Source organism: Odocoileus virginianus, chromosome 16 (genome assembly GCF_023699985.2).
Source record: "Odocoileus virginianus isolate 20LAN1187 ecotype Illinois chromosome 16, Ovbor_1.2, whole genome shotgun sequence".
Lineage (NCBI taxonomy): Eukaryota > Metazoa > Chordata > Mammalia > Artiodactyla > Cervidae > Odocoileus > Odocoileus virginianus.
This window is the reverse complement of record NC_069689.1, coordinates 1,411,562-1,438,865: the sequence shown is the minus strand read 5'-3', so window position 1 is coordinate 1,438,865 and position 27,304 is coordinate 1,411,562. Positions and strand designations below refer to the sequence as shown.

The window sequence follows — 27,304 nt, the reverse complement described above, 5'->3', positions numbered from 1 at the left end:
TAAAAAAGGATTTCCGCCCAGAAGAGAGCGACAGTTCTGAGACCTTTTTCTTAAGGAAACAGAAGCGGCGTTTGCGGCCGCCGCGGGCGCGGGGCCCCGCCGGCCCAGCCATGCGCGAGCCGGCCCCGGGCTGCTGAGGCGCGGGCACGCGGAAGCGGAGGCCCACCGCACCGGGCTCCCCGCGCTCCCGGGCGACTTCTGTCCGCCGGGCGGCGGCAGCGGCGGTGGGATGGAGCCCGCGACCGCGCCCCAGCCCGACATGGCGCCGGAGCTGACCCCGGAGGAGGAGCAGGTAAGCCGGGCTGCGGCCGCGGCGGTGGGTGTGTCCGGACCCCCGAGGCCTAGCGGGGCTGCGCTCTTCGCGGCCCCGGGTCCGCGATGGCCTCTAACCCCCCTCCCCCCGCGGCCGCGCCCCAGGCCGTCATCCCCCAAGCCAGGGGCGCCGCTGGCCGCTGCTTCTGTCCCCGGCCTCTTCAGTCTGCTGCTTACGGGCCGCGTATTGCCCCCTCCCAGTATTCCGATGTTGATTGCAGTTTCTCCAGTTGGGGGCCTCCCTTTACCCTTACCAACATCCCCCGACGTTTGTAAGAACACCTATGTTGCCTCTGGCCCTTTCACCCCTAAACGTGTTTTGCTTCATTCCGTGAGGGTTTGTGGTTTTCTAAGGTCAGAGAAAGCCCACTTTTGGGGGCCGGATTCCTTCGGGGACTGTCTCCCCTCCCTAAGACAGTGAGAAGTCCATAGATGCTCTAGATTTTCAGACGAGCCCCTCGGGCTTCTTAGAGGACTGTGGCCTACTTGGACATCATTCTGGAAGATCCAGGCCTTCTCAGGCTCCCAAAGTCCCTGGCCTTGACCGTCCTGTTTAGCTTTCTCTGGCTGGGCGCATCCCTTCACCCCCACTTACCTACCCCCATCTCATCTCACTGTCTCCATCTTTCTGAAGTCTACATTGCGCCCCATTGTCCCTTAAAGCTTAAGTTCCCAGAAGGAAACGGTTTGCGGTGTCATTCGAGGGCCTCGGATAAGGAGAGAGCCCAGGGTCCTTATAACTTTCCCTCGCCCACATTACTGTTGGGGAGACATGGATCACTCCTCTGAGGACGGTAGTAAAATCTGCTAGCTGAGATTGGAACGCTAAAGTCTTTTTGCTCTTTCTTCCTTAGCACTGCCCACATCCATGGTCAGATATAACCATGCTCTGATTCTATGTTTAAAAGCAAAACAAATAAACAGAAAAAAACCCTAAAAAAAAAAAAAAGATGAACCTTGCTGGTCACCATTTCATGCTTGCCAGGCCTTGTTTCCAAGGACCACATTTGGTAGTACAATCTCTAATGTGGAAACAGTCTGGTTTTACAAACTAATATTGGTTAGGCTTGTTTAAGACCAGGGTTTTAAAATGCCCTTGACTTTTCTCCTCATTTGTGGAGATGACTTTTTTAATATTTGGCTTCAGACCACAGGCTTGTCTTTTGACGCCTAGAGATAAAATCAGCATGAGGAGAAAAAAAAATTCTGCTCTGTACAAGCAGTGGTAACATCCTGGTAACTGTAGTGTAATGCAAGCAGGTGGCCAAGGAGACCACCCTGCCAAAATTAGGGAAATACTATTTCAGCACTAAGACGCGATGTGTTTGGTTGATTTTAAATGGGCAGAACTCTTTCACTTCTTTTATGTTAGTCAGATTTGAAGTGTTTATATTTTCTGAGACTTGAGGGCATCAGTATTCCACTATGAAAATGTCATTTGGTTACGAATTTAAAAATGTAAACTGAGAGAAGTAAATGTTAAAGTGTACATAGTATTGATGAAGTATTAACTTTATTCTCTACGTATATACAATGTGTATACATATATACAACTGTGTTTAAACTAGAAATAGTATCAAATGAATTGATGGAATTAACAAGGACTAGATGGAAATAGTAAAATGTACATATATTAAGATCAACAAGTTCTGTGGGTTTTTTAACCATAACTTTTCCTACAAAACACCAAGTTTTCTACAGGCACTTCAAAATGTTGAGACATAAACATAAAAGCATAATTCCAATTGTGGTAATGCCTGATAAAATATCATATTTTAATTTAATGTCACATGAGAGTACTCTTAACTGGTAAGATTACTTTAAAATATTGAAATTAAACAGCAGCAGATGCACTTTTGGCTTATCAAAGTAGTTGTCATGGGAAGTAACACTTCATTCCGTAATGCCCAATTGCTCAAACCAGTTTTAGAACTCATTTGGAGTTGATGTCAAACTTTGTGTCAGAATCTTTGAAATATGTTTAGTGTTGGGAAAATCTTGCACATTTGAGCATCCATCTGATTTTGGGAAATAGAAAAAAATTTTTTGGAATCCTGTTTCATAGGGAAAGGAGGATATCAAACTGTTTAACACAGTTTCAGGTTCTTTATGAGGTGTGTAAACTGTCTTAAAGATGTTTTTGGAACAGATCCCTCTCAAATAGTACCTTTTTCTATATAGTCGTGCAAATCATAAACCCAAAAGTTTTCTTGGATACTTTGCTCTCTTTCAGCCCCTGTATGTGTTGTACATCATCAGGTTTTCCTGACTATCTCTTGAATTCTTTGACTTCTTCCACCCTTACCACCACCATTATTGTCACCCTAGTTCAAGCTGCTGTCATATCCTGACAGAATTTTTGTTTTCTACTTGATCCATCTGCATTCCTTAGCTCTTTTTCCAAGAAACACAGGCAGATCGCAGATCTGATTGACTCTTCCCTTCCCTGTGTGTGTTAGTTGCTCAGATGTCTGACTGTTTGTGACCCCAGTGAACTGTAGCCCACTAAGCTCCTCTCTCCAGGCAAGAATACTGGAGTGGGTAGCCATTTCTTTCTCTAGGGGATCTTCCTGACACAGGGATTGAACCTGGGTCTCCTGCATTGCAGGAAGATTCTTTATCATCTGAGCGACCAGGGAAGCTCAAAATTTAAGCATTTATAAAACCCTCATTAGCTTTTCATAGCTCTTGGGATTGTTACAGCTCGTGAATGATTTGTTACAGCTCTTGAATGTGGTCTGCAATGCCTCAGCCCTTGTATGGTTTAGAGCCCTAGCTTATTCTCACAGTTCATCTTTGCTCCAGGAACACTGGCCTTTTGGTCCTGCATTCTTGCCTATTTCCTTCTGCTCCAAGGTCTTTGCACGAGTTGCTTTCTTCTGTCTGGAAATACTCTCCACTGTTAATTCCTTCTTCATCCTTCAGCTCATGGGAAGGAAGACCTTCCTTGTTCTCCTTAGCTAGGTTAGATCTGTTATTGGCTCTCAGAGTACCATGTACTGTCCTCTACATCACTTGTCACAAGTTTACACTGTTTGTATGATTGTATGGGGCTTCCCAGGTGGCGCTAGTGGTAAAGAACCCTTCTGCTAATGCAAGAGATAAGAGATGCTGATTTGATCCCTGGATTGGGAAGATCCCCGGGAGGAGGGTATGGCAACCCACTCCAATATTCTTGCCTGGAGAATCCCCATGACCAGAGGAGCCTGGTGGGCTACAGTCCATAGGGTTGCAAAGAGTCAGACACAACTGAAGCGACCTAGCATGCACATGATTGTATGATGGGAAGCTCAATGAGGCTTGAACTTTGTCTGGTTTTGCTCACCATTATATGAACATTGCTGAGTATGACTGACACTTAATGAACTGTTAGGAAATATAGCACTGGTGGAATGAAGAGTAGTTCTATATGTGATTTGTTTACAGACAGCATCATCTTTCTAAGTGGCTTATAAAAATAAGGGCATTGTTCATTTTTATGTTTTGAAGGTCATCATTATTACTTAATAGTCTCATTTCCTATTTAGGCATGTTTTGAACTGATATTATACCCAGTCCTTTGTAACCTTGATGTTTCTTGCCTTTATGTTTTCAGTTCTCAATATTATAAAGCCTACAATTGAGTTAGAAGAAAAAGTATGCTTTGCCTTTAAGAAGTTTACATGAATAACAGCAGAGTAATAACAGTAACTGTTTCCTGTGCTCCTGCTTTGAGTCAGGCTCTGTGCTGGGCATTTCACATACAGTTAGTCCTCATAAAATTGGAATTATTATCTCATTTTGCAAATGAGAAAACTCAGACGGAGAGAAGGAAATTGCCCAAATGGACATAGATGGCAAGTAATGGGGGCTTCCCTGGTGGTTCAGTGGTAAAAGATCCACCTGCAATGCAGGAGACCGGGATTGATCCCTCTGCTGGTCGGGAAGATCCCCTGGAGAAGGAAGTGGCAACCAACTCCAGTGTTCTTGTCTGGGAATTCCTGTGGACAGAGGAACTTGACGGGCTGCAGTCCATGGGGTCTCAAAAGAGTTGGACATGACGCAGAGACTAAACAACGACAGCAGCAAGCAAGTGATGGAGCCTTGATTTCCACTCAGCTCTAGGTTATTCTGCCTTCACCGGAGATGCTCCCTCTGTTACACTCACTACATTACATCTTGTGAAGCAGTTAACCAGCTTAATAAGATGCCTACATGGATATGTAATAGCTAATTTGGGGTTTTGGTATTGATACATATATGCACATATATACACGTATTGATATGTGTTTGATTTTGAAGTTTTTTTTAAAATGAGAGTTTTTTTTTTTTTAATTTATTTGGCTGCACCAGGTCTTAGTTGCAGCACAAGAGATTGTTGATCTTCATTGTGGCATGCAGGATCTTTAGTTGTAGCATGTGGAATCTAGTTCCCTGACCAGGGATGGAACCTGAGCTCCTTGCATTGGGAGCTCAGAGTCTTAGCCACTGGACCACCAGAGAAATCCTTGATGCTTCTTAAAATATAGTATTAAAAATTCAGGGGCTTTCTTGGTGGTCCCATGGCTGGGACTCCACGCTCCCAGTGCTGGGGGCTCGAGTCCCTCCCTGGTCAGGGAGCTAGATCCCACATGCTGCAACTGAAGAGTGAAGATTTGGTGTGCTGCAAATAAGACCCTACACAGCCAAATAAATTTTAAAAAAATTGCAGACAGAAAAATATGTAAAACCTTATTCAGACCTGTTTATTTCCAGCAGAAACATATTGTACAGCCTGTGCAAGAAATTATGATGAAATTACTCTTGGAAAAAATTTGTTCCTTAAGATAGAGTTGGCAACTCTCCATTTTGAGGTGTGGTTACAATAAAAATTTACTTATTAAAATATTTTCTTTTTCTTTTGAATATGAGAAATAGCTATTCTTAGACCAAATATGAAGGATATTATTTCTCCAAACTGTAAAAACCAAGGTGTTTTTGTGTCAGGAATATATTCTTTTTTTTTTTGGATATGTTTATATGTGAATATAAAAGCCTTTCTTAATAGGCTGGCAAAACTGTAAATTTGCCAGTGTGAAGGGCAATTTCTGCATTTCAGAACTAATCTTCATTCTTATTATTGTAATTGTATTAGTTTTACTTTTCCAAAGCATGTACTCTCACATTTGTAACTTGACCTGAAGTTGGTAATTTTATCAGATATGCTAAATTATAATTAACTTGACTACCAGGGTTAGTTAAGGGTGTCTTACTCATTTGTTTTTTATCCACATAACCTAGAGAAAGTGGGGTATCTTGGATTGCATCAATTTAGGATAAGTTATGAGGAAAACTTCCTCTTTGTGATAAACCTTAAAAGAAAGATGTTTAACAAGGATTAGAAACCTATTTGATGGATTATCTAGGGAATCACAGCCTTTAGGGTTTTTTGGTTTTTCACAGATTTCCCAGTAATAACCACTAGATTAATTGTTTTCTAAAATAGTTACACTTTTATTCATATTTTCATTTTAGTTGGTTCTAATAACCTATAGAATTCTTCTGTCACATCATAAATAATGCAAGTTTTTTAAAGTTGTTGTAACAGATAATCTACTAATACTTATTTTCAAAGCTTCCAAAGAAGCTTTTTATTTTAGAGTTCATGTTGTTTAGAGCTTATTTGTAAGGATTAATAAGCTAATGCATATAGAGAATAATGCATTACACAGTAAGTACTCTGTTACATTAGCCATTATATTCTCTGTCTTTGAATAGTGAAAGAGTTTAGAGCCAAGTTAGCTTAAACCAGTCCTAAGAGAGAAAAATATTCATATTTCACACTGAGGACCATCACTTAGCATGGATTCTTTTGAATGCCAGAAAATAGTTGTCTTGCAACTTCATAGTCTAATTTTCAAAAAGCTATTCTGATTCTGTGCCATGATTTGTGTTCTTATAACAGGATTTTCTGAAATTAAAATTTTAACTGCCTTGCAGTGGACTTTAGAGATTTTTGGCATTTTTCCCAAGGGCAGGGGTTTTGTCCTGGTTCTTGTGGCCAAGAATTTCCCTTTTCCCACAGCCTCACATGTCCTGTGCTAAATGTCATCTGTCCCCCTGGAAGTAACCATACGTCAAGGACCAAATGATTCATAATGTTGAGTCCTTCCAGAAAGGGGAAGGAGAGGAGGGATAGATGAATTCTCATTCCTTTCCCTATTGCCAGTAGTTAAAGATATTGTAATTATCACTTAGGCAAGATCTCATTTGGATGTGAGAATTTTCTTTTTTTAAAACTTCTGAGCGTATCAAGGGTCTTGAGCTTTAGTTGTGAATGTTAAAGAGACCTGTAGGTTTTTTCCAAGGAACCTAACCTCTATTACTTACTAATGAATTGAAAAGTAAAACAAACACTCTAAAAAGGAACTGAACTGTTTTACAGAGGTAGAAGTTAAAACTCATTCTAGGTCAATACAGCTGAATCTCATTTTATGACATGTATATCTTTTATTGTCTTGGAAAAGACATAGTAATGTTGGGATTCTCCAACTTTGTTATTTAAATATTCAGTTCAGTCGCTCAGTCGTGTCCGACTTTTTGCGACCCCATGGACTGCAGCATGCCAGGCTTCCCTGTCCATCACCAACTCCTGGAGCTTGCTTAAACTCATGTCCATCGAGTCGGTGATGCCATCCAACCATCTCATCCTCTGTCATCCCTTTCTCCTCCTGCCTTCAGTCTTTCCCAGCATCAGGGTCTTTTCCAATAAGTCCACATAAAGACCCATTTTATAGCAGAATGGCTGATCCATTGCAGTGTCAATATTATACATCAGAGCCCCTAACCCTAGTTATTTATTCAGGTACTTGGATGTTCAGTGCAATTTCAGCCATTTCACACCTGTTTTATCATTCTGCCTTGATGTCTTAGAGACAGTTAGGGCTACTTTCTTTTTCCAAATCAATCATTATTACATTCCCGGTGTTCCCCCATATGCCTCCACACTGGAATAGTCACTGTTTTTTATTCCTCTTCCTCTGGAGTAGGGGCAGATATTCCTAGAATAGGTAGTTTAGCTTGCACTGCTCAGTGTTGGAGGGCCTGTACTTACTGGAATGAACGCTTTCATATATGATTTTGAAAAGCCCTCATTAGAACCTAACTGAGATGGCTTGGGGCTGAGGGCTGGGAATAGGAGACGGAGAAGCTTCAGAGCCCATGGGAAGAGTTGTTTTATTAAGGATTGGTTATTTCTTAGGTCCAGACTATAAAACGATGAAACCAAAACAGAAGATTAGAGGTGGCTTTTTCTTTAGTTTCTGCTTCTGAGAAAAGCATTCCATTCTTTTCTCTGGGAAAGACAGTTTCTGTTATGTACTGGTTTCCTCTAAAATACCAGATCCATTCAAAACAAACATGCACACACTTCTTGTCTTTTTATCCAGCATGGGTGGCACAGATCTAACTAGCCTAGTAGAATTATTATGAAACCAGAATTTATTCTCAGAATTGATGGGCAGGTTCTAAAGAGAATCGTCCATGACTTTAATCCTGAAGTGTCTGGGGATATTAATCCTTTAATTACTTTTTCATTGAACAAATGGCTGATCTTTCCTTTTGCATTTACTTTTCTATACCTCATTGTTGCATGATAGACATCATTATTAAAATGCACCTATTTAAAAAAAATAAAATGCACCTATTTTGAAATAGGTTTTTTATATTCTCTACAATGATCATATGTTTCCTTTATCATTAAAACCAGTAACTTTCTGTAGAAAGTGATGCATGCACTATACAGGTTTGGGATTATGTTACTCACTGGTGAGATCCCAGTATTTAAGATTAATACATATCTGGCTTTTTTTCTAAACAATATTTACAGGTGAAATCTGGGCGTTTGGAGAGTTGATGGCAATGAGTCTTAGGTAAACTTCAGGAATCCCTGGCTTCCTTTGTGGCTCCAGGCATTTTATCTAATACTTTACTTAATTTTATTTAACTCCCCTATGGGCTTCCCTTGTGGCTCAGATAGTAAAGAATTTGCCTGCAATGCAGGAGACCCGGGTTTCATCTCTACGTTGGGAAGATCCCCTGGAGAATGGAATAGCTAACCACTCTAGTGTTCTTGCTTGGAGAATGGAATGGACAGAGGAGCTTGGTGGGCTACAGTCCATGGGATCGCAAGAGTCGGACATGACTGAGCAGCTATCACTTTAAATTCCCTTACAGTTACAAAATGCTCAGTAAATGTCTGTGTTAATAGTATTCTTACCCTTTGTGCTATAGGAAATCATGTTTTTCAAATATGAATAGAAGAAAAAATTAAGAATCTTACTTTGTAGCAATGAAATAGAAGATTTCTAGGTGGCCTAAGACTTCTAACAATTGCCGTGCGTGAATACTGTATCTCGAAGATGGTAGTGAGGCTGCCTGTGCTCATGTTATGCTATAGCAGTTAATGCACTATCCATTGCTTCGTTGGTTTATTTCCTCTCGGTTAATAGATTTCTTGTTTAGGTGCACTGATTATCATCTTTTTGTTTTTTCAAGATATAACTTTAAAAGGTCATCTGATGATCTAAAAATGACATGTTTAGAGTACAAAGAATGATAGTTTATGTCATCTTTCATATCTTAGTTCAACAGCTTTTGTGAAAAAACTCCCATTCCATTGTTCATATCAGTGCTTCTCAACCAGGGTGATTTTGTTTATTTCCAAACTTAAAACTTTTTATTTTGTGTTGGGATATAGCCAATTATGAAGAAGGAAATGGCAACCCACTCCAGTATTCTTGCCTAGAAAATGCCATGGACAGAGAAACCTGGAGGGCTGCAGTCCATGGGGTCACAAAGAGTTGGACACAACTAAGGGGACACACACACACACACAGCCAGTTAACATCGTTTGTGGTAGTTTCAGGTGAACGGCAAAGGGACTCAGCCATATATATACGTGTATCCATTCTCCCTTAAACCCCCTCCCATATTTTTAAATTTTTTAAAATTTATTTTTGGCTGCACTGGATCTCTGTTGCTGCAAGAGGTCTTTCTCTCACTGTGGCGCGAGGACTTATTGCGGTGGCTTCTCTTGTTGCATGAGCATAGGCTTTAGGGCTCTCAGGCTTCCAGAGTTGGCTCGTGGGCTCTAGAATGCAGGCTCAGCAGTTGTGGCACATGGGCTTAGTTACCCCGTGGCATGTAGAGTCTTCCCAGACCAGGGATCAGTCCCATGTCCTTCGCATTGACAAACAGATTCTTAACCACTGGACCACCAGGGAAGTTTGTCAATGACTAGAGATACATTTGATCGTCCCACCTGGGGATGCTACTGGGATCTAGTGGGCAGAGGCCAGTAATGCTGCCAATATAATGATGGGCATAGAGCCCACCACAACCAAAGGTGAACTGGCCCAAAATGTCAGTAGTGCCAAGGTTGAGAAACCCTAGTTTACATCTGAAGAATTTTGTAGTTCTTAGGAACAGAGCTACAAGTTCCTACTTTTTAGTTCAAGGCAGGTCTTTGGTTAACACGGTGAATATTTATTCAAATTCTGTGTCCCTAAATACTGGTTTCTGCAGTTGACTTCACATACTGAAAAACTCCAGTCTAGAACAGAATTATTTTGCAGCATAACCATCACACAAGACAGAATGAGATATTTCCACAGCCTTTGCTGGGGTTTTCAGAGACGGGAGATTTTATGTGACTAGCAGAACACTACTTGAGTCCTGCCATGGGATGATAATGGGGAACTGTGATTTTTGCTTTCCCTTCCAAATATTTCTGTGTTGCTACTAAGTGTCTGTGTTCTTCCAGTGAGTGAGGTGATTATTATGTATCAACCTCTTTTCCTTTTCATGTTAATGTCTACGAAGAGGAAAGTTTTACAGATCATAAACAGAAATACAGTTTGCTCATTCAGCAGTCATTTATTGTCTGTTCCTGTTGCCAGGTTCTTGTTCAGCATGGATTGAGGGCTCTTTGTTTTTAAGGAATTGCCCTCCAGTTATTTGTGGGCAGGTCTTGAATTGTGGGGTATCTGCCGAGGAGGAGGACCTCTTATCTACAGCGAGGGCAGACACTTAATCTTATATATTTTTAGTGTACATTGTGAGAGTTAAAAAATATGTTTGCTAAAGAATGAGTGAAACTGTATATGTTGAAATTATTTATTCCTCACACACCCATGAAATGAGTATTGTTTTGTTTAGTATGATTATCTTCCTGATATAGGGATTAAGTTCAGAAGCTTTCAGCAATCCACCAGGGAGGCAACCTGGGGCTCAAGCTCTCTGACTAAATGCAGTGCTGTCTCTAGTAAATGTCATCTATGTTAATCAAGTGTTTCTGTGTATGACACAGTACATACATATATACCAGAAACAGCTCTTTCTTGGCCTTTGTATGTTAAATATTCTGGTTTCAACCATTTACAAATTTCTCTACAGATATGTGACTCCATTGTTCCTAGCTGCCTGTACATTTATGAAAGAAATTATATGTTTTAAGGGGGTTAGTGAACTTAACGTTTCATATAAGTCTTTGGCTGTACCTCTCAGAATGTTGTAGGTCTGTTGTTTGCCTTTATAAAACTAGTGTTTAGTCTTGTCTATGTGGAGTTTAATCTTTCAGATACTATTATCAGCATCATGGGAAAGTATATGTGGTGTATTTGCCTACCAGTAATTAGGATGAGACTACAGCCTTTTAAATTGTTCTGTCCATGATCCCTTCAGTTCACCCACGTTTTTGTCTGTACTTAAGCTACTACTGGGGCTTCTCTGGTAGCTCAGCTGGTAAAGAATCCACTTGCAAGGCAGAAGACCCTGGTTTGATTCTTGGGTCGGGAAGATCCCCTGGAGAAGGGATAGGCTACCCACTCCAGTATTCTTGGGCTTCCCTGGTGGCCCAGATGGTAAAGAATCCGCTTGCAGTGCAGGAGACTTGGGTTCGATCCCTGGGTTGGGAAGATCCCCTGGAGGAGGGCATGACAACTCACTCCAGTATTCTTACCTGGAGAATACCCATGGACTGAGGAGTTGGTTGGGCTACAGTCCATGGGGTTGCAGAGAGTCAGGCACGACTGAGCGACTTGCAAAGGGTCAGACACGATTGAGCGACTCAGCACAAGCACCAACTACAACCAGATTTCCCTTTCTAACTCTTGCTAGGCATTAAAGTTGAGGAAGAAATTTTTTCAAAAAAAAGGATTTCTTTTCCTTGGTTTTACTTTCTGTACGTATAAATTTTCTAATGTTTGTAAAGGAAGAAAAACAGTTACTAAGAGAGAGACCTAAAACTTTGAATATAAAACATAAGCACAAGAAAACAGTTTTAGTTGGGATGAGACAGTTTGTCTCATTGACTTTACCTCTTCTATGACAGGAAACCTGGAAGTGAAGAGAAAATGGTATTTCTGGCAAGGTTAGGGATATAGCTAGCAAGATTAAAATATACAGAAATTTCCAGCATACTTTTTTTTTTAAATCATTTTAGATTAGGATTCTGAATGTTTTAGAGAAGCCATCTGATGTTTTTTCCTACTGAATGCTGGTGCACCATTTTGTTTATAGGAAATAAACTGCATTGTTATGGAATTAATAGTAATGTTAAAAAAATTTGAAAACCATTCTTTTTTTTTTTCTTTAACTACCTAAAGCATCATTTTCTTTCATAGCTGATATCAGGCTAGGGAAGTGCTAGCTTTGGAGGTGATTTTTGTGAGAGAATTAGAAACAACTGGAAACTTGTGTTTTGAATAAAATTGCTAGGACCACTTGAACATAGAAACTAGTCAGAACTTCTGATTGTTGTCATGCTGTCCTTACAGTGCTAGAATTGGTAAAAGCCCACATCAATCTTGTGATAATAATAGTGGCTAAGCACTAACTTGGGTGGCTATAATTAAAAAAGAAAAAACACCAAAAGAGAGAGAGAGGAAGAAAGAAAGAAAATAAGTGTTGGCATTGCTGGTGGGAATGAAATAAGGTATAGCTACTGTGAAAAACAATTTGGTGGTTTCTCAAAAGGTTAAACATAGAACTATAGGTGTGATGCAACAGTTTCATTTGTAGGTATGTATCTAAAAGATTAAAAGCAGGCACTCAAATAGATACATGTAGGTACATTCATAGCAACATTATTTCCAATACCAAAAGGTAGAAGCAGCCTGACTATCCAATGATTAATGAATAGCTAAACAGAATGTAGTATATACATATATTGGAATATTATTCAGCTTTAAAAAGAAATGAAATTTTGATACATGCTATAATATGGATAGGTCTTAAAAACATTATGCTTACTGAAATAAGCCAGACACAGAAGTCAAATGTATGATTCTACTTGTATAAGGTACAAATTCATGAAGACAGCAGAATACCAGGGACTGGGAGGAGATGGAAAGGAATTATTGTTTGATGAGTATACAGGTTTCGTTGAGGGTTATGGAGAAGTTTTGGGACTAGATAGTGGTAATGTTTCACCCAACTTTGTGAAAGCGTTTAATGCCACTGAATTGTATACTTAGGAATGATAAAAAAAATAAAAAATATTTTGTATATTATATCACCATAAAAAAATAACAGTTAAGCACTATTCAAAGTGTTTTATGGGTCTTAATTCATTTAGTGAATAATGCAGCTGGTGAGTCAAAGGAAAGAGAATAGGTGTTACTTCCACTTCTCCTTGGCTCCTGATCTTAAACCTAGAATCTCTTATATAAGTACCATTTATTGTTTATGGGTATATCTGTGTTAATGATTTGTTAGAATGTGAATTGTCATCTGTTTAAACTCCTGAATATTTCACCTGTGAGATCCCAGTTCGGTTCTACTCTGTAGGAGAATAAGGATTTTTCTGTGAGGAACAAAGTTCTGAGTCTTACGGTATAAATGGACCCTGTATATATAGCATTCTCATCTCCTCCCCCTGCCCCCGGCCCCATTCCCAGTACAGTTCTGGGAATGACTTGAAATATTGTTGATTTAGAGCCCTGGTTCTCATTGTGTAGTCTCCATATCAGCAACAGGCATGCCCTGGGAGCTCGTTGAAAATGCAAATATTCAAGTCCTATCCCAGACCTACTGAGTCAGGAACTCTAGGGCTGAGGTCTAACAGTATGTATTTTAACAAGTCTCCAAATGCATGCTCAAGTTTGGGAACTGGTAGTCCAGAAAATAACTAGTGTGCTGTTGTACTGGTTGGGGAATCATTTAAAACTGAGTTTAAACATTTAGGTTCACTTCGGGAAGGGAAGATTTACAAATTGCTTACAAATTACTCTGGAACTCTAGGTGTTGAGTTTGTCTGAACTGGCTGAAAGCTGCAGGAATCATCTCATTCTGTACTAGAGCTATGCTGTTCCAAAGACTAGCATTTACCATGATCTGATCCAAAGAAAGAGCAGAGCCTTACTACTTGAGAAGTAGAAAGGGAACCAGGATGTCTGCAAAACAAGGCATTGAGATACCTGACGTCCACTGCAGATGGCATTCCCTAAAGAGATGCTCAGCTTCCGAGGAAGCATTGACTGAAAGAAAACACAGGCTGTTCAGATTCAGCCAGGAGAAACCCGCCAGCTTTGACAGGGCCAGTCCATAGGGAAGCTTGTGTTACTCCAGTGTCCGTTGCCCTGAGAATCTGGACCTAGGAGTTACTGGATTTTCCTGTCTGGGTCCCACACAGGAGCTGAGCCAGTTCTGTTTGGAGTTGAAAATGGGACATTGCAGTGAGGATGGCCAGACTGTAGGCAGCTTTTCCAGGCTTCGTGTAGGTTTGCAAATGGTCTCTTAGATACAATAAGCTGATCTGCTTGTACTGTTTTATGAACATGAATAAGTTTGTCCTTTAGTTAGTGAGAGGCCTCCTTGGGTTTGGAAATATTAATCCAGCAAATTTGAGATGTCTGGATGACTGACATTGCCTAATTTGCAGTCTCCCAGCCAGATGTATCCGTTTGAGGGAGTAATGAAGCTCCAGGTCGTGGTCCCAGTTTCTTGAATGTGTGACAGTCAAGATTCAGTAACCTAAGGCTTGGCCGTAGGAAGAAAACTGGGTCAGTTAAATTTGGTGTCGATAAGCAACAGCTGGTCTAATATGCAGGCCAGGGCCAGGTTAGCCACAGGTCTGATGTGCTAAATCCTAAAGCGTTGGATTAGAAATTGTCAAGTCAGCCTAGTCAGATCCATGTGACATTGGCAAAACTGAGCTTGAGGGATGTGAGAGAGGGTGAGGAGAGGGGGATGGAGATGAAGATGGGGGGAGGAGGTATATGGGGGTGGTGTGCCAGTTATTAGGGAATGGAAGCAGCTGAGAGGTAGCTTCATTTTGTGAAGTGGGAGGGAATATAAAACCAAAAAAGAAGGAACTTGCTATTACATTTTCAAAGCATCTCACCACTCTGATCTTTCCTTGGACTGATTTTGATTTGTCAGTGGCCATCTTAAAGTTTAGCATCAGAACTGAAGACAGTATTACAAATGATGACTGATAGGCCCCCTTGTTTTGGGCACCATGCTTCTGTAATGTGCTCCAAATTCAAAACAATTTTCGGCAGTTTTAGTAAACTGCTGACTAATAGATTCAAGTCAACGAAGATTCCTAAGTCTTTTCTTATGAGCTTCTGTTAAATTTCATCTGGTGCTTCTAAAATTTATTTTCTTGCCTTTATCCTTAAATATCATTTTGTTAGATTTAATGTTCACTACCATTCGTTGAGCTTTAAGAGTTAAAAACTTTACAAATGTTACTTTTTCTTCCCTCTTACACCAATTCTGTGGGAGTGTTACTCCCATTTTATTTGTGTGTTTGATTTATTTTTATTTTTGGCTATACTGGGTCTTCATTGCTTCATTTGCGAGGGCTTTCTCTAGTTGCCGCAAGCAGGGGCTTCTCTTGTGGAGCGTGGGCTTCAGGCACGGGGGCTTCAGTAGTTGGGGCTGAGGGGCTATAGAGTGTGGGCTCTGTAGTTGTGATGCATAGGCTTAGTTGCTCCAGGGCATGTGGAATCTTCCAGACCAGGGATCGAATCCCTGTCTGGCAGGCGGATTCTTATCTGCTGTACCACCAGGGAGGTCTCTTTTAAAGGTATGGAGTCTTTAAGGCTCAAAGAAGTAACTTGCTTGCATTCTAAACACTAAATGCTAGAACCTGGTATTCAAACCCTTGTCTGTCTGACCCCAAAGCTTCACTTTCGAGTACCATTCAAGCCCATTGTTCTGTCCCGTTTTGATCTTTTAGATCTGTCTTCTCTTTTACAATGTTTGTTGTCTAAGCTTAGCTCTCTTCTTACACGGTCAGCCTGACCCAGTGCCCCTATCTAAGTCATTTATAGCAGTGGGACCAGGCGGGAGGGATGTAGAGCAAATCAAGGGGCAGAGTGTGAGCTTTACAGTCAGTCTTGGTTTTGGAATCTTGGTAGTATCATCAAGAACAGTGTGAGTTGGCAAAGTTCTTAACTTGTCTGGGCCTCTGTTTCCTCAAACATAAAACGTCTCAATACCTGCCATTGGAAAAGTTGAGTATAAACAACATGGATGCAAAGTGCTTGACTTATGGTCTAGCAAGCATACTGTAGGCTCTCAATAAACATTAGTCTGTCTCCCTTCTTTCAGAGAATCCTTTAGCATTTTTTTTTAATATCCTTTAAAATCTCCCACCTCAGGTCCCACTCATTTTTTTACAAATTGACTATCTTTGGATATAATTGTTTATTGTTTCTCACAGGGTATATCATAAGCCACACTGTGGCAGCACACTTGGCCGTAGAAAGAGTGGTTAAGAACTGTACCATAAGTTCTGTGTGATTATGAGTAAGCAGCTTAATCCCTTTTTGCCTTAGTTTCATCATATGTAAAATGTAGGTAACACTAGTAAAGAATTGTTATGAGGATTAAATGAGTTAATATATGTGAAATCCTTGAAGCAATTTAATCTTTGCTACTATGAATATCTGCAAATTTCAGATAATAATGCCCACTTTGTAGGATAATTAGCGAATTAAATAAGCAGTCAACTGCTTAACATTTAACATTTTTAAGTTTATTTATTTTTGGCTGTACTGGATCTTCGTTGCTGTGTGTGGGCTATCCGTAGTTGTTGCAAACAGAGGCTACTCACTAGTTGCGACGCTCAGTCTTCTTGTTGTGGTGGCGTTTCCCGTTGCAGAGTACAGACTCTAGGCATGTGAGCTTCAGGATTTGTGAGCTCAGTAGTTGTTGTGCATGGGCTTATTATTTGCCCCTTGGCATGTGGAATCATCCCAGATTGGAGGTTGATCCCTGTCCCCTGCATTAGCACGCAGATTCTTAACCACCAGGGGAGTCCTGCTTAACATTTTGCTTGGCAACTATACGGAAATTAATAGAAGGAAATCTTTCTGTCCACAAAGATAGCATGAAATGCTCATCAAATGCCTTGCTAAAAGTAGATCTGTTTTGTACATCAATGATTTTCAAACTTAATCACACAGAAGAATCATCTAGGATCATGTTAACATGAGGATTCTGATTAAATGTGATGAGGCCTGTGGTCTGCGTTTCTGACTTCCTTGGTGATTCCACTACTACTTGTCTACAAGATGTCACTTTTAAGTATCACTGCTAAATAGTACATTCATTACTTTTCAGTCTACTATATTCTTTCTTTAAAGACTTGTTTTCAGTAAATCATTTCTGTGATCAGTATTCCCCTGCCTAAAAGCTCAAAGCTCACTTTATTTTTTTTGGCCTCACCACTCAGCTTGTGGGATCTTAGTTTCCTGATCAGGGATCAAACCTGGGCCCCAGCAGTGAAAGCACTGAACCCTAACCAGTGGACCGCCAGGGAACTCCTCAAAGCCAACTGAAAAAATAAGAAAATGTTGGCCAGGGCTAGGTGTATGTGTATGTGAGAAAAAGATCAGTTGTGTAGTTCGCCAAGAATTGGTGTAAAATTGTCAGGGACTGGTAACTTTTGTAGTCCTTAGTAGATACCCCATCTTGAAATTAGGGCTACGTTTGCTCATCCTCAGGCTTTGATGCTTTTTTCATCCTTTAAGTTCTATAGCAGATGTTCATCAGGCTCCCCTAGAATTCCCAGGATTGTCAGGTTTAGTAGGTTGGAGGCTTGAACTGCTTTAGAATAATTAGGGGCTCTATTACTTTAAGCTTCAGCTCTTGCTTTCCACAGGCTTGTTCTTCCTCTCTTCAGGTTGGAGATTGTAGTTGTTGATAGAGAAATGAAAGAAATAGGAGTTGATCTGGACAGTTGTCATAAAGCTCTTTTTGGTATCTTTTTAGTTTTATTAATGGACCTTGGCTCATTCTGGGCTATGACTTTCTTGGCTCTTTTCCTTTAAGTCAGAACCACCATTCTTTTTAATCTTTTTTCCTGTGCCCTCTTCTTTGTCCATGTGTGTGTTGGTAGGAGTGCTTTTAACATCTGTACTCATTGGAGAATGCTGTGCAACCATACTACTGTGTTTTTTATTTTAGCTTTTCTTATTTTAAATTTGAATTGGTATAATTCACAACTAATTGCACAATTGATTGTCAGAATCTCACTTTTGAGAATTTCTTTAAAAAATACCAGCAACTCTTTTCTCTGTAGAGTTTTAGGTTATAGATTTAATTTTGTGAAATCTATATCTTGAAAGCAGAGAGGAACTAAAGAGCCTCTTGATGAGGGTGAAAGGAGAGAGTGAAAAGCCAGCTTAAAACTCAACTTTCAAAAAACTAAGATCATGGCATCCAGTCCCATCACTTGATGGCAAATAGATGGGGAAAAAGTGGAAGCAGTGACAAATTTTTTTTTTTTTTGGCTCCAAAATCACTGCAGACAGTGACTGCAGCCACAAAATTAAAAGAAAATTGGTCCTTGGAAAAAAAGCTCTGACCAGCCTAGACAGCATATTAAAAAGCAGAGACATCACTTTGCCGACAAAGGTCCGTATAGTAAATGCTATGGTTTTTCCAGTAGTCATGTACGCATGTGAGAACTGGACCGATTAAGAAGGTTGAGCGCCGAAGAAGTGATGCTTTCAAACTGTGGTGCTGGAGAATACTCTTGAGAGTCTCTTGGACAGCAAGGAGATGAAAGTAGTCAATCGTAAAGGAAGTCAACCCTGAATATTCATTGGAAAGAATGATGCTAAAGCTGAAGCTCCTATAGTTTGGTCACCTGATATGAAGAGCTGACTCATTGGAAAAGACCCTGATGCTGGGGAAAATTGAGGGCAGAAGAGGGTGACAGAGGGTGAGATGGTTGGATGGCATCACCAACTCAGTGGACATGAATTTGAGCAAACTCCAGGGGATAGTGAAGGACAGGGAAGCCTGGAGTGCCGCAGTTCATGGGATTGCGCAGAGTCAGACACAGCTTAGTGACTGAACAACCAACAACAGCAATGCCTTGAAAGCACTATAAAGCACAATGGATTTTTTTAAAAAGTGAACTTCTTAGAGTCAGAAAATGTGAATTCTGAGTCAGGTTTGTTTGGGGCTCTTGGGTATGTTACATAACAGTTGGAAATCTTAGTTTTCTCAACTGTAATATGAGGATAATGAGAGTACCCACCTCCTAAAGCCATTGAGAGGACTTCACAATCCCTGTAAAACTAAGTATCTGACTGGTGGTTAGAGCTCAGTACCCAATAAGTATTTGTTAGCAACTATTTTTGTTAATGGTCTGATGTTATTTACTGATGTGTAGTAAGATTTACATAATGCCTTCTGAGAGCCCATTATTGGATCGTGTGAAGTAGGTAGTTGAACCTTTTTTGAATGAGGAAGTTTCGGTGTGAAGAGTTTTGACTGGTTTGAGGGCACATAGCTGTGGCAGAACTGGGTCTTTAATCCAGTATTACTGGTGCCACTTTTAGGACTTGTTCTGCATCCTTCTGATGGCTGGCTATCAAACTTTTTTTTTTCTGCTTTTTTTATTGAAGTATAGTTGACATACAATATTATATTATTTTCAGGTGTACAGCACAGTGATTTGACATTTATTACAAAAGCACAGGAATAGCCAGACGGAAGAGATGCATAGGGCAAGGTATGTGGAAAGGCATATGGAACTTCCATGTGCTCTCCAGGCCCAGGTGCACCACTCTCCCGAAGTCTCTGTGTTCACCAGCCCAGAAGCTCCTTGGTTATCAAACTTTCAAAGATCACATGGTTACTTTCTCTTTGAGACCCCTTTAGTTTTGCTACTAGTTTATCTTCTTGGTCTGGATTAAATCTGGTATAGTAGTACCCTCATCTTTTTAGAACAAAGCTTTCAGCAAGGTTTTATCAGATTTTCAACCTCCTACCCCCTTTTAAGATAAATTTGATACCTAGCCAGTGATAAGAAGCTTGAAGATTTCTATCTCTAACATGATTATTACCATGCCAATTGAGGGATCTCAATCAGAAAAATAATCTATATTCTCCATCATTGAGCAGGCTGAAGGGTACTCTAGGAGCTCTACCATGTCCATTACTCTTTGATTCTCATTCAGAAATTCTCTAGTGTGATTTATGAATTTCTACTGGGGAATATCATTTGGGACACATTGCCATCCCACTTTCCCCTTTAAGATTTGAATAAGAGGTCTTCCTTGGTGGCTCAGTGGTAAACGATCTTCCTGCTTATGCAGGGGCACAGGTTTGATCCCTGATCTGGGAAGATTCCGTATGCCAAGGAACAACGAAGTCAATGTGCCACAACTGCTGGACTAATACTCTGGAGCCCAGGAGCCGCGACTCCTGAAGCCTGCACACCCGAGAGCCCGTGCTCTGCAGCAGGAGAAGCTGCCGATGCACTGGAGCCAAAGAGTGGCCCCAGCTCGCTGCAACTAGAGAAAAGTCTACGTAGCAATAAAGACCCAGCACAGCCAAAAATAAATAAATTACATATATAAAAAAGATTTGAGTGAGGTTTGCCCATCTATTGGCATATAGCATTCACAAATTCATTAAACTCAGATTTTCATGGGTAGGAACCATGTCTTCATAAAATTTGTAAACTTTAACTTATTTTGGACATCTCTCTTATAGATGTCTTTAAAAAAAAAATAAACCTCCTTTATTCCTTTGCATTTTCTGGCTGCTCTGCGTGGCTTGCAGCATCTCAATTCCCCACTGAAGGACTGAACTGCCTTCTGCAGCGGAAGCATGAGGTCCTAACCACTGGACCACCAGGAAGTTCCCTAGATGTCTTAAGATAGTGGCAATTTAATTTTCAGATATTTTCTTTTGTGACTTCATAGTTAACTCTCTCATTTGTTTTCTTATGTCATTCCTGATATTCTTTGCCAGTTTTATCCAGGAATTTTTCTCACTGTTTTCAGTTTTAAACTCTTGATTATAACAATCAGATCAGTAAGTATTCAGATAAACATGTTCTTCCTACTCCCTGTCAACAACGCTCTTTTAGCAAGCCAAGAGCCCATCATCATTCATATATTCACTCATCAGAATGGTGCCATGCACTGTGCTTGGTGTTGAGTATGCATCTGTGAGCATGGGAGACTTGGCCCTTGCACCTCCCCAAATTTACAGGCCAACAGGAGCAGGTAGACAATAGCTTTTATAATACTGTGTGCCTGGGTGGAAGACAGTGAAAACTTCCAGGATGAAGAAGTGGGATTTAGACAGACACATTAGAAAAGACCTTGATGATGGGAAAGATTGAAGGCGGGAGGAGAAGGGGATGACAGAGGATGAGATGGTTGGATGGCATCACCAACTCACTGGACATGAGTTTGAGCAGGCTCTGGGGGATGGTGAAGGACAGGGAAGCTTGGTGTGCTGCAGTCCATGGGGTCACAAAGAGTTGGACACGACTGAGCAACTAAACAACAAACAACAAATAAAGGGTGAATAGAAGTAAGCCAGGGTTGGGAGGAGGGAAAGGAGAAGAATGTTCCAGCAGGATCTGGCATATCTGATTTACTGATAGTCATTCACATCCTCCTTTCTTCTCTGATGTCTCAGCCAGCAATTGGAAGAAGAGATAATTGTTACTAAAGGCCTCCCCCATCACCTGGGTACCACAAATCCTTTGGATTTTTTTTTTCTCTAGAAATACATTCCAGGTTCTTCTGGTTGTGTAGTTCACCCTCTTATTAACCAGCTGGAATGGGTAGCAGCTGGCAGGCTGCCTTTGGGTTTGTCCTTATGGAGAGTGACCAATTATGTACTCATCGCCACTCCCCACAACCCGTGTTTCCCCCTGGAAACATGGATGGCTTTGCTCTTGTTGATGGTGAGGAGCTTCCTGTTTATTCTCCAGATTTCTGTTTTTTTTTTTTTTTTTCCTGTGTTTCTTGCCTGTGTTATATTCTTCTGCCCCTCAACCTCTGGACATGAATTTTTTCCTATGACAATTTAGAAATGTTTGCTTCCTTATTTTCTTGTTGAATTATTTCCTCCATTGTCTCTGGGAGTTCTTCATCCTCTTTGATAACTGTTGTCTGGAGAGCGGTCTTTAAGCCTGAGAGGAGAGATGCCAGCTTGTGTTTAGTAAACATGCTTTTGGCAAAGGCCTCCATCAGGAAAGCGAATGTGGCACAATTCTGCAGTGCCTTGAAACATCCCTTTTAGTGCTTCTTGTTGTTCAGTCGTTAAGTTGTGTCCAACTTTTGCAACCCCATGGACTAGCACACTAGGCTCCTCTCTCCTCCACTGTCTCTTGGAGTCTCTCAGAGTCATGTCCATTGAGCTGGTGTTGCTATCTAGCCATCTCATTCTCTTCTACCACCTTCTCCTTTGCCTTCAATCTTCCCTAGCATCAGAGTCTTTTTCAGTGAGTCGGCTCTTCTGTTCAGTGCTGAAGGTTCCAAAAAGCAGTTATAATCCTTTATCCCTTTGTAGAGCTCCCCAAATCATCATTTGGTGGCATTGTGTTCAGATAACCTTATTTTATATATATTTTAGTTAAAGACTATATAAAATTAATATATTTTATTTTGGGGGTAGATAATGTAGTCACATGATTTAAACTTAAAAAGGTACAGAGGAAAATTTGGTGAATATTCTCCCTCTTACCATATCCCTCAGCCACCTAGTTCTCCTCTGAGACAGCCAGTGTTACCAGTTTATTATATATCCTTCCAGAGTAATTTGTGCATAGACAAACACACGACATACTATATATGTCATAATATATATAGTAATGGTATGGTAATGTATGGTATGTATAGTATGGTAATGTCCCAACCAGTACTGGTCTGTGGCCTGTTAGGAACCAGGCCATATAGCAGGAGGTGAACACTTGTCTTCCGCAAAACCGATCCCTGGTGCCAAAAAGGTTGGGAACTGCGATACAATATATATGCTGATGAAATGAATGATGTGTATCCAGTATTTTTCAAGGCCACTTAGTGGGTAGAAAGACTGTAGGATTTGAAAAGTTTTGAATTCAAGCCTCAAAACCTCAGCTATGCCATTTATTAGTTGAGTGACCTTGAACAGCTTGCTTAGGCTCTGTGTGCTTTGATTTCTTTACGTGGTTGAATATGATGTATTCCAGGCTTTCTGGGTGGTGCTACTGGTAAAAAACCTGCCTGCCAATGCAGGAGGTGTAGGAGTTCAATCCCTGGGTCAGGAAGATCCCCTGGAGGAGGGCATGGCAACCTACTCCAATATTCTTGCCTGGAGAATCCCATGGATGGAGGATCCTGGCAGGCTACCATCCATAGGGTCATAAAGAGTCAGATACAGCTGAAGCAACTGAGCACACGCACATGATGTATGAACAGTTCCTTCTTTGCTGCATGTTAAATGCTTCTCAAGTGGTTGCTTCTTGCTGGACCACACTCTTTGGCCCATGTGAACAGGGAGGGGCAGAGTCTTGCTGTAAAAATGAATGGATTGAATTGCCTTCTTTACTATAATACGTGACCAATGCTGTCTACTTATGAAGGGAACCATGAGCCAGGGGAGACAGAAAGAGCACTTGAAAAGAATAGAACATTTTTCGTTCGTCGGGAATTGGTGAACAGCTATTCCTGGTCTAAGGCCTTCATGCTTGACTGTTGGAGTGCTAATAAGCCCTAGGACTTCACTTCTGCTGGTAGGAAGTTACTAATGTTGAGGAGCTTTTCATGTTTAATAACTCAATTAGCTCTGGTTCTTCAGTATTGCTTGAGCTTTGGACTCCTATGGGAAGCTTCGCTTGGTCAGCCCTACTTTAGGTTTCTTGCTATTCAGTTCCCATTGTGATGTTAATCCTTTAATAGCAATTAGTTTTTATTCTTTTTGGTTCTTGCACAATGCTTGATTAATAGATGGAAGAGTCTGAATTTCAGAACCAGTCCCATGTGGTTTTATCAGGAGGATGGTGTTAGGCCTTCTTTCATGGCTATCTGGACTCAGCATTTTTGATGAGATGAGGTTTCCTTGGTCTCTTAATGGGTAAAAGAAAGAGATTTTTAAATAATTAATTATTTTGGCCACACCATGCAGCATGTAGGATCTTAGTTTCCCAGCCAGGGATAGAACCCTCATCCCCTGCATTGCAAAGAGGATTCTTAACCGCTGAACCACCAGGGGAGTCCCAAGAAAGAGGTTTTATATAGTTTAACACATGGATTCCAGAATAGAGACAACTGCTGATGTGGGGATATCGCTTTTTTAGGGAGGAGGGGGATATCTTTAAAGTAAGAAAAATTTCAGGACTTCCTGGTGGTCCATCCTGCAGGGGGCACGGGTTCAATCCCTGGTGGGAGAACTAAGATCCCGCATGCCATGGCCAAGAAAAAAAAAGTGAAGAAAAAATTTGAATATCCACTGTGCAAGATTCTAAGTGGTTTTAAGTCACTGGTTGTGAGTTCCCAAATTACTGTTCTCCAGATCGCTATTAGTGATTTATCTTTTACAAACAAATTACATTTACTGTCTCTTCTCTGAAGGAGCTTTGTATTCAGTATATTGCTAGAGAAAACTGGGGAACCACTGAAAGGTATTTAAATACATGGATTTAAGAATTGTATGTCATGTTTTACATATTAGGAAGTGTGAAATACAGAATTTCTTATAGCTAAGGCCCAAGAAATCAAAATTTAGAGACATTAAAATATCCCATAGTTTCTCTGACTTTTTGAAAGAAAGCATTAAAAATTAAAAATGAATGAAAGTGAAACTAATTTTTTTAAAAGTTTGATCCATTGAAATAGAGAAAATAAATAAGGACAATGAAGGAAAAGTGAGTAGAAATCAGACTTGAGTGCACTGTAAGTACTTAAAAAAGAAAGTGAAGCAGGTCTATTGCAGGCATCACCGCTGTTGCCTTCTTGTATTTTTCAACTGCTGTAAGAATGATCCTAGAACTGACCCCAGTGGGAGGTAGACTAGGAGTTGTTGTTCAGTCACTAAGTTGTGTCCGACTCTTTGTGATCCCATGGATTGTAGCACGCCAGGCTTCCCTGTCCTTTGCTATCTGCTTGAGTTTGCTCAAACTCATGTCCGTTGAGTCTGTGATGCCATCCAAACATCTCATCCTCTGTTGCTCTCTTCTCCTCCTGCCCTCAGTCTTTTGCAGCATCATGGTCTTTTTCAATGCGTCTGCACTTTGCATCATGTGGCCAAAGGATTGGAGCTTCAGCATCAGTTCTTCCAGTGAATATTCAGGGTTGATTTCCTTTAGGACTGACTGATTTGATCTCCTTGCTGTCCAAGGGACTCTCAAGAGTCTTCTCCAGTACCACAGTTCAGAAGCGTCAACTCTTTGGCACTCAGTCTTCTTTATGGTTCAACTCCCACATCTTTACATACTGGAAAAATCATAGCTTTGACTGTACGGACCTTTGTTAGCAAAGGGATATCTCTGCTTTTTAATACACTGTCTAGGTTTGTCATAGCTTTTCTTCCAAGGAGCAAGTGTCTTAATTTTGTGGCTGCAGTCACTGTCCAAAGTGAATTTGGAGCCCAATAAAATGAAATCTGTCACTGTTTCCACTTTTTGATAAATCACTGAGATGTTAACAGCTTTTTACTTGGTTAATTGATCTGTGGTAAGTTCACTTTTTTATGGGAAAAAATTATGTGTTTTTCTTTTTAAAAAATAAATGAAAAGGTCAGTTATTGCATTTCAAATGAGGACCACTTATAGTTCAGAATGGCTGCACAGATTTGGTTTTCATTTCTAGCCATGTTTGGTTTTTTTTTTGGTTAGGAATTTTGGCAGGCTACCCATTGGAGTATCTTTTTTTCATTTTAAGAAAGTTTTTGGTGGCAGTAATTATAGTATAATTTAAGTAACATTGGTAGTAATTTAAGTAAGCAAATAGAACTATTTTGGATTGATTTGAAATTCATATATATTTTTCCTTTTTTTTTTCTGAAAGAAAAGTATTAGCATGGAACAAAAGGATAAAAGGTGTTTGGTTCTGTGTTTTACAGATTGATGCCATGTTTGTGGTGTCTTAGTGTTTTTAACAGAAAACTGATGTACTTTGGGTATGTGGTGGTCCTTTGTATGAACATTCCATAATTTATTCATTACCTTATTTATTATTGGTCCTTTAGGTTATTTCTAACATTTTGTCATTAGAAACAGTGCTGCAGTAAATAACTGTTTATCTAGTATTCATTGCAGCATTATTTCTAATGGCAAAATATTAGAAACAACTGTATGTATCTGTCTTTTACAATCATGTTTATATTTCTGTACAGTGGATTCCTGGAAGTGGTTATGTGGGTCGTAAGGTTTACACATTTAAAACTATGCTAGGTAAGTGCCAAATTGATTTTTTAAAAGTGTTATAAATTATATAGTTGCCACATTGTGTGAAAGCATTCATTTCTTACATTCTCTCTTTTTTTTTTTTTTTGGCTGCCCTGTGTCACTTGCCGGGTCTTTGTTCCCTGACCAGAAATTAAACCCAGGTCCCCACATTGAAAGCACCAAGTTCTAATCACTGGCCCACCAAGGAATTCCCCTATATTCTTGTCAATACTATATACGTCAGTCTTGTAAACTGTCATCAGTTGATAGGAGAAAATGGTATCCCTTTTTATTTATCTTTTAATATCTATAAATTTTATTTACTTTTTGACTAGGTTGGACTTCCCTGGTGGCTAGATGGTAAAGAATCCGCCTGCAACACAGGAGACCTGGGTTCAACCCAGATGTAGTTTAAAAGATGTGAAAGTTTATAGTTTACCCTATTTCCTAGTCTCAGTTCATTTCCTCTCCTCAGAGATGATCAATATTATCAGTTTTTTTTTTTTTCTGGTGTACTCTTCTACAAAACTTTATGCATGTATGAACAGATTTGTATAATACACTTTTCCTATTAATTGACATATCACTTGTATCATATATACACAAGGATTATGTATACAAATTCTACATATACTTAAGATTATTTTTGGATTTTATTCTCTTCTTTAAAGTCCTGTCTTTATGAGTCAGGTTTCTCTTTTTTTTTCCCCAAGTATTATTTTAAAACTTTATTTATTTATTTATGACTGCTCTGGGTCTTTGTTGCCCTTGGGCTTTCTCTAGTTGCGGTGTGCTGGCTTCTCATTGTGGTGGTTTTCCTTATTGTGGAGCACGAGTTGTAGGCTGTGAGCTTCAATAGTTACAGCACATGAGCTCAGCAGTTGATCCTCTATTCCTAGAGGGAATTTTGCTCAGTAAAAAAAATATATATAATGGGTGTTGAATTTTATACAGTGCGTTTTCAGCATCTCTTGAGAAGGTTATATACTTTTTCTCCATTAGTATCTGTTTATATAGAAAATTGCTTTGGTAGATGTCCTTATGTTAAACTGTCTTTTCATTGCTGGGAAGAGTCTTCTTTGGTTATGATGTATTTGTTCTCTATTATATTGGTGTTTCTACAACAAGAGCGTTATCTGTACCATGAAGCTTTAATAGAATATGGCATAAAAACCATCTGAGTCTGTAGGTAATTGTGTATGTTTGTGTGTAGGGGATATTTGACAACTCTTGTTTTTTCATTCACGTTTCTTTGATACTCAGTGGTCATTTGTACTTCTAAAAGTGAATCTTAAAAGTTCCTTGGTTCTTCCTCTTCTGCCCTCTAAATGTTAATGT

At 40.1% G+C, this 27,304-nt stretch overlaps 1 protein-coding gene across 1 annotated transcript in view; it reads left to right on the top strand.

Moving 5' to 3' along the window:
• The first annotated feature begins 208 nt into the window (after positions 1–208).
• PTPN9 (protein tyrosine phosphatase non-receptor type 9) overlaps positions 209–27,304 on the top strand; it is a 71,897-nt gene continuing 44,801 nt past the window's right edge. The window contains exon 1 of the mRNA XM_020873590.2: positions 209–292. Within this exon, the coding sequence (XP_020729249.2) occupies positions 230–292 (63 nt within the window). The 5' untranslated portion in view covers positions 209–229. The remainder of the gene's footprint in view (positions 293–27,304) is intronic.